General features: G+C 41.3%; 1 protein-coding gene across 1 annotated transcript; it reads left to right on the top strand.

Annotated features, from left to right (window-relative positions):
* The first annotated feature begins 451 nt into the window (after nucleotides 1-451).
* kmt5b (lysine methyltransferase 5B) lies at nucleotides 452-7648 on the top strand. Its single transcript, XM_063470419.1, has 10 exons — nucleotides 452-552; nucleotides 2341-2598; nucleotides 2685-2832; nucleotides 2934-3099; nucleotides 3179-3288; nucleotides 3621-3787; nucleotides 3896-3915; nucleotides 4003-4139; nucleotides 4294-4493; nucleotides 4730-7648. The coding sequence occupies exons 1-10, from the start codon at nucleotides 543-545 to the stop codon at nucleotides 6214-6216; spliced, it is 2703 nt and encodes a 900-aa protein (XP_063326489.1). The 5' UTR covers nucleotides 452-542; the 3' UTR covers nucleotides 6217-7648.
* The last annotated feature ends 215 nt before the right edge of the window (nucleotides 7649-7863 follow it).

Raw genomic sequence — 7863 nt, 5'->3', positions numbered from 1 at the left:
GTACCTCCGACAATTACTGCTACAAACTAAGATACCTATTTTCGGCGTTGTTTAATAAAAAAAGGTTTAGAAAAATCCCCAATCGTGACCATTTTTCAAGTTTTACATTGCGTTTTCTAATTATGTTTATTCTTTAAGCACAGACGGTAGAGATTGCGTCGTATTTGTTGGACCTATTTTCTTTAGGATGGCTGTGCTGCGTTTTTCTCTGTCCCTCTGTTGTCCGTGGCCGCCATCTTGAATTTTAATGTTAATTTCTTTTAAAAAATGTGTTTCCTGTGTTATTTTCTTTTAGGGTATCGTGCTACATTTGGATTAGTTTAAAGAAGAGCTGTTTTGTTACGCGACGGTTTAGCGTTTTAAGATTGTAAGTATTTTGTGTGTTTGGTGGGGTTTTTTTTGTTGTCGACTGGGGTTATTTAACGATACCAACCCGTGTAACGCTCTCAGCTTCCTTTTGAACTCATTATGATGTATAACATTACTTACACCCGGTAACTCGTTATTTGCTTTCTTTGATAACGACAGTATATTGTATCTACATGGATTCAGGTACATTAAGTAACTTTTAATTCGCTGAGAAACTGAATATTTAGCCCATCGAGCTAGCTAATGGCTTCCATATCAAACAACCTGTGCTAATGCAGTTTGATAGCGTGCGTTAGCTGGTGTATTCCAGTTGTTTGTAGGTAGACTGCATACCGTAAACTAGTTACTGGGACATGCTGGGAGCTAAATGCCGTGTAATCACCGAATATTTCATGATTTTTGAGACGACATAAATTTGATGAGGAGAGACTGAATAACTGCAATTAGTCGTTGCTCACTGACGATCAAGTTAAGTTAGTAGCTCAAGTTTCATGTCGGCTAACATGAATCGGGGAGTGCGTTAATGCTTGAGGATTCGCTGGGGGTTTAAATCAGCAGGCCTGGCAAACGAGCCGTATTTGGTCTTTTTTTGCTGAAATTTAGTAGCTTGATAGGGAAACGTCAGAGCAGTTTGTGATGTCGAATTGGTGTACTGTGGCATGAGATGGTCCTTAAATATGTGCACCAGTCTAACAGTACTCGACATCAGCCTTTGTTTTTAATTGCGTTTGATGGGTAGTACTTGTGAGACGTGCTTAGTCTTTGGAAAATACCTAGGCATGTAGCCGGCAAGCTAACCACTCAGGCCTCGTTCGTGGTAATTAGCCTCAGGCTAACGAAGCGAACGGGTGGAGAGAGGGGAGTTGTCAGCAAACAATACCCTGCTATATTCACAACTCTGGTACAATTTCGGCCTCAGATTACGGTGTGGCCTTCCGGGTTTCTACTGCCTCTCCCATTCCCTGAGGATGTTGTGTTCTCTAGTAGCTAACGTTAGCTTTTGAACCATAAAGACGAAGCACATTTGCTTCGATCACAACTGCGATGATGCCACACTTTAGCGCCCTGGAAACTGCTCTTATGACAGACTTATAAACACCATGGCATGGTAATGAAGCCGAAAACGTGTCTGTCATATGGTGCATACATTAACAGGGCAGCACTGTGTGGATGGATGACAGGAGAGAAGTCATTTCTGGTGCACTTGACAGTAAGCCAATGCAGTATATGGAATTAACGCTAAGCGGCGCTCGAGGATTATTTTTCTGAACTGACATTGCCCAAACCTGAAGCGTCTCGCAGCGCTGGGTTCATTCACTGATGCTGATCACATTATGCCAGTAGTGTTTTAAATGGCAGTTTACTGGGCAAACAAAAATAATAACAAATTGTCATCATTGAAAAGCTAAAAGCAGCAAATTTGTCCTTTTTGCTTGAAATTAGTTTGAGATTGATTAAGAGAATAATATTTATAGTTCAGATATCAGTGAAATCAGAAAAGAAAGAAATGCAAGAAATATGTTTACCTTCACTGTTCTACCTCTGTGATTGCCAAATGGTATCTGAGTAACTTTTCAAATCAGTCTTCTTTATATAGCGTCATTTCACAGCATCGGTTACCTCAAGACACTTTGTATTGTAAGGTACAAACCCTACAGTAACTGTGTTTCGCTGTGTTCTCATTACATTACAAACCCAGATAATGAGGTATCTAAAATGAAGATGCCTTGATGTAGCGATGCTAAACAGCAAATAGTGTTCTTAATGCAACATTAAAGTTTGTAGCCAGCAAATTCAATATTGGTTTGTCATTTAGTCAAAAAAAATATTCAGCTTGCCTTGAAGTTAGAAACAAAATATTTTATACCTGTTTAAAGATTAACTCTATCATTCCAGTTTATAAGATATTTTCTGTTAACCAATTGAATTTTTGCAGTTTAAAAATTTCTCGTCCGTTTCTTCTTTCACCAGGTTTCAAAGTCTTGTCCCCAGTCTTCCCCACTCAAGAGTGTTGCTTCATCTCAGAGACTAAATGCAACTGGACCAGGGGTCTTGTGGGCATGAAGTGGCTGGGCGAATCCAAGAACATGGTATTAAATGGCAGACGACATGGAAACAAGTTGACTGGCGAGCAGACTGTGAGCCCGAGCCAGACTCGCTCTCAGCATCCACAACGTGCATCTCTGCGCCACAGCAAGAGCCACACCAGAAACCGAAGATGTAGCCGCAGTGAGTTCAATATGCTTGCTTTTACTAATCCAAGGATTCTTCAGCTGCAGCATGCTTTAACTTTAGCATGCTTGTGCTTTTTGTAGGATTTAATGCAGCCAGTCTGGAGGCAGAAAGGCGCTATGTACCCTCCTCTGGAATGACTGCCAAGGAGTTGTGTGAGAATGACGATCTAACCACGAGCCTCATACTGGATCCGTATCTGGGCTTTCAGACACACAAAATGAACACCAGGTTAGCAAATATGCCTCTGCTAATTTGCTTGCAGCTTCTCCTGAGATTATCCCAGATGATAAGCTTGTAGTTACTTTTGTATCTCAAATGTCTCCTGACAGATTTCGACCTATTAAGGGAAGGCAAGAAGAGCTGAAAGAGATAATTGAGCGCTTCAAGAAACACGACAACTTGGAAAAAGCTTTCAAAGCTTTGACATCAGGAGACTGGGCTCGAAATATATTTCTCCACAAGACGAAGGCTCAAGAAAAGCTCTTCAAGCAGCATGTAAACACACTATTATTATTTTCCCACTATTGTTCAAGCCAGCCATCCAATCACAAAGCTCATTATGTGTTTTCCATAGGTGTTTGTTTATCTGCGCATGTTTGCTACAGACAGTGGGTTTGAGATTCTCCCTTGTAACCGTTACTCATCTGAGCAAAATGGAGCTAAAATTGTGGCAACAAAGGAATGGTGAGAACCAATTGATATATGTTATTAATAACTATGAACTTTGGTTTTGTTTAAACTTGGCCATTGTCTAGTTCAAAGATAATTCCAGTTACAGTGATTTCAAACTTTTGATCTAATAATAATAATTGTAACACTATTAACAGTCCTTCACAGGATGTGAGTAAAATATATTAAAACATTAAAAAATAAAACTGCAAAAAGAAGAAACATAAGCAGTTTATTAGAAGTTGGAAGAAACAGATAACCAGAGTTGTGGTAGGGTGTGATGTTAACTTACAGACTTGTTTTCAACCTGGGTGAAAACATCCTTTCTGTCTAATTTAATATCGCAGGAAAAGAAACGATAAGATTGAGTACTTGGTTGGGTGCATTGCTGAGCTCTCAGAGAGCGAGGAGAACTTACTGCTGCGGCATGGAGAGAATGACTTCAGTGTCATGTATTCGACCCGCAAGAACTGTGCGCAGCTGTGGCTTGGACCAGCTGCATTCATCAATCATGGTAGTAATCTTCGTTTTACTTGTGGAAATCTTATCACGCCCTCTTGTTAAAAATTTTGACATCACTGTTTTTCACGAGTATACTAATTGCTGTGCCCTCCCCCCACAGATTGTCGGCCAAACTGCAAGGTAGGCTTTCTTCAGCGTCTTTTGGGATCAGTCACTTTTAAATGTGGAAACTCAGGTTATTAAGACTTTTTCCGTTTGTCTTCTAAGTTTGTGTCAACAGGTCGAGACACAGCTTGTGTGAAAGTTTTAAGGGACATTGAGCCAGGAGAAGAAATCTCGTGCTACTATGGAGATGGGTTTTTTGGGGAAAACAATGAATTTTGTGAATGCTATACGTGTGAAAGGTAGGAGTATATGTCATGAGAAAACTAAACACAGTGTTTTCAGTGTGGGTTGGAAAAACAAAAGAATTTGAGTAAAACAAACTCAGAATCTCAGTTGAGTACGATAAGAACAATTAAATCATACTCCCCCCCCCCCTCCCCTTCTGTCATGTAGACGAGGTACTGGTGCTTTCAAATCCAAAGCTGGACTGCCAGTGGAAGTACCGGTGATCAACAGCAAGTATGGATTGCGGGAGACAGACAAGCGCCTCAACAGGCTGAAGAAGCTAGGGGAGGGAAACAGGACCTCAGACAGTCACTCTGTAGGCTCGCACACCGATGTAGACTCTCAGGAAATGCCAAAAACACATCAATGTAAGAGTCCTCTAACAGTTTAACATGTATTTCGTCTGTCGCAGCCCAGATGTGAAACTCCTTGGGCAATACTGTCTTATATCTCTTAATTGTACCATGAATCATCCCCAGTAATCTGTATTATTTGTGCTGCAGGACTCCGCTAGAAGTCCAAAATGTTACATTTTATTTCTTTTTTTCTATATGCAGTTATCTAAAAACATTATAATGTGCAACCTTTTCTGTTTTTCCTCCAGCTGCCAGAAAAAGAACATCATCATCGTCATCATCATCTGGCCTGAAGTATAAAAACAGGACTCAAACCAGACAGACTTTGTCAAGAGCCCTTACTACCTCATGTTCAAAACAAGGTCGCGCAAACAATAACAGGGTACCAAAGAGACTAAGATCCCAATCTAAGCCTTCGCTAAGTAAAGTCCAGTTGCGAAGTCGGAAGAGGGGTGCAGAGCCCAAGGCACTGGCCAAACGAGAGATCTGCCAGTTGGGTCTCACGGACTCAAAGATGTCGCTGTGTAAAGGCGTCACTGTAAAGAAGGAGAAGGATGGGCAGGAGCTAGTGCAGCAGACACTGGGCCAGCAAGGCTATCTGACACGTCATACTGCCAAGGAAAATGGCCACCTCCCAGCTGTGCAGAGCAGCGAAGGCAGCCAGTGTTCGATGTACAGAACTCGCAGGTCCACAAGGACCCTTGTAAAGGCTCGGGAAACAGCATCTGGTGTTAAGCTAGAGCCCAGTGCCATGGATGGTTTGAGTCCAGTCCCTGGTGGGGTGGTCATCAAAACAGAGCCAGCTGACATGGAGGAGTACCTCCACCACGGAGTTGAGCTAGAGCATCCATCATTAGATGCTGGCTATGCCAGAAGACGCTCAAGCACCAGGCAGAAACGGCCAGCACGGCTCAGGGCCGAGCGGACAATTAAATGCGAAGACACATATGGGGAATCCTTCATGCAAGTGGTTGGCAGCCATGCTGCAGAGTTCTCAGATTGTGGAAATATGCTTTTGAGTTTTGCTGACCAACATAGAGACTACAATTGCGTCACCCATGGCAGCAAATCTTTCCACCGGGACAAGGGAAAGGGTAGTTGCCGGTCTCAGGACAAGGGGAAGAAGAAGCGTCGGATCACAAGATACGATGCTCAGTTGATCCTAGAGAATAACACAGGCATCCCCAAACTGACGCTCCGCCGGCGGAGGGATAGCAGCAGTAGCAAGACCACTGACCCCAACGATCCTGTTGGCTCCTCCCATCTTTCTGCATCTACGGTCAATTCACCTTCTTCGAGCAAAATTAGCATAAAGTTCAGCAAGGATCATGACAAGGATAAAGGCAGCTCCTACATCGCCAAACTGAATAACGGTTTTGCCCCTGTGGTCCACAGCAATTCCACCAAGCTGAAAATCCAGTTGAAGCGGGAGGATGATGCACGAAGACTATCACAGACAAAGGTGGACCAGATTTCCTTTAATGGAGACATGAGTCAAGGTCTAGAGACCAGGAATGGTGGACATCTGACCCAAAAGGTCCTGGCAGACCCTTCGTCTGATGATGAGGACAAGGAAGTGGAGGATGACGATGACTACTTTGATAATGAGTTTGAAGACGATTTCATTCCACTTCCTCCAGCAAAGCGGCTCCGACTCATTGTGGGTAAAGACTCCATAGACATTGATATCTCCTCCAGGAGGAGAGAGGATCAGTCTCTGAGGCTCAATGCATAAGCGGTGGACTTTTCCCTGTAAATATAGACAACCTGCTAATCAACTGTTGTGTTGATGTAAAAGAAGTACAGTAATTTAAAAAGAGAGAGAGAGAAATTGAACGTTATTAGAGGGTGCTGTTAACTTGAAACAAATTTGTTGTTCACTCTGTCACTTTATTTCATATAAAGACCAACCACCCAAAATATTGATTAATGGAAATTTTACAAGTCCATCCCGTGATAGGAATCTTTCTCATTTTTGGGAATAATCTAGCTGGCTCCTAAGTGAAAACAGAATTTGTTTTAAGCTAAACTATTCCTTTAAGTAAATGCACTTGTTTATTCATAATGGACGTGGATATTGTAGAAAGTGTACAGTATGGTGATTATTCCTCTCTGTCTCATAGGCAGGTATTTTACTGAACTTTTGGTTTTTGTCTCTAGTTGGTAAGTTTCAGTAGGCAAACTGCACTGAATGAACAGTGTAGAGTGGTTGGTCCAGAGGCATTGTAACATCATCCAGACAGTCCTTTAGGATGCAGGTGCCATGTTCTCATTATTCCAGTAGTTTTCCTGGGAAAGAATGTCTTTTTTCAGAGTATAATTTAAGTTCATCATGTGTATGTATGTGTAGAATTGAATTATGATGTTAAATTTGGGCTATCATGAGCTTACCCACAGGAACAGTTTTTATTTATGGTATATCAGGTAGGTAGAGCCTGATTGATCCTTATACTAAATTTTTGCTACCCAAAAATTCGGTATTGCATGCTTAAATAAAAATAGCAAGTGAGTTGTATTAGAAGAGGGACATGCATTAGTTTAAAGTGAAAAATGAATGAAATGTCAAAAGTTCCTCTTGTGGTAATATGATTCCAGCTCCAAAAGTTAGTTAATCTCTGTGGACTCCCATGATAAAAAGTGTTACACAGTTGAACAATTACACATTTTACAGCAGAGTTTTGGTAGCTATTTTGGGAGGTTATTACTCCCTTCGTAACAACTGTGTGACTCTAGATTTTGCTCAAGTCTTTATCGACTTAAGATTATGCATCACTTTTTGTATAACTGATAGTTAGTGCCACACGCTGTCTGCAGGATGTCACCTCAGGTGATTGAAGTCACAGAACTGGATCTCTTGTCTGTGTTTTTTGTTGTCTGTTTTAGTACAAAATGTTTTTTTGAGTGGTTATTTTTCTGAGAAGTCTGTTCTCCAGGTTTAGGGTGTCAGATTCCTGTGTTTTTGTGTTACTCAGTACTAATTTGCAGGAACAGGTGCGATTCACCTTTCTACCAAACAAAGCTAGCATTAGATGTTAACATAGCACTCCAGCCACTCATTCTCATATGGTCACTTCTGGCTAGAAACAAACAAACCAAAAAAAAAAAAAAAGTAAAGCAAGCCACAATGCAAATGCTGAGGCTTTAAATAAACATTTATATTTAGTCTATAGTAATTCACAAAGTAGTTAGCAACTTGCAGTGGAGGCACCCCACCATTTTTCCCCCGCTGTGATGCTACTTTGCTACAAGTGATATGGACAGCAAGAGGATCTTTTTTTTTTTTTAATAAAAGGTATTTATATTGAGGCTTCTCAAACAATATGTGTGGGTCTACAGGTAGATCTGTGGTAGGCTTATATATTGGTCAGGCTCTGTTATGTGT

This window comes from Pelmatolapia mariae, linkage group LG1, assembly GCF_036321145.2.
Source record: "Pelmatolapia mariae isolate MD_Pm_ZW linkage group LG1, Pm_UMD_F_2, whole genome shotgun sequence".
NCBI classification, from domain to species: domain Eukaryota; kingdom Metazoa; phylum Chordata; class Actinopteri; order Cichliformes; family Cichlidae; genus Pelmatolapia; species Pelmatolapia mariae.
This window is presented reverse-complemented; position numbering and strand designations above follow the sequence as displayed.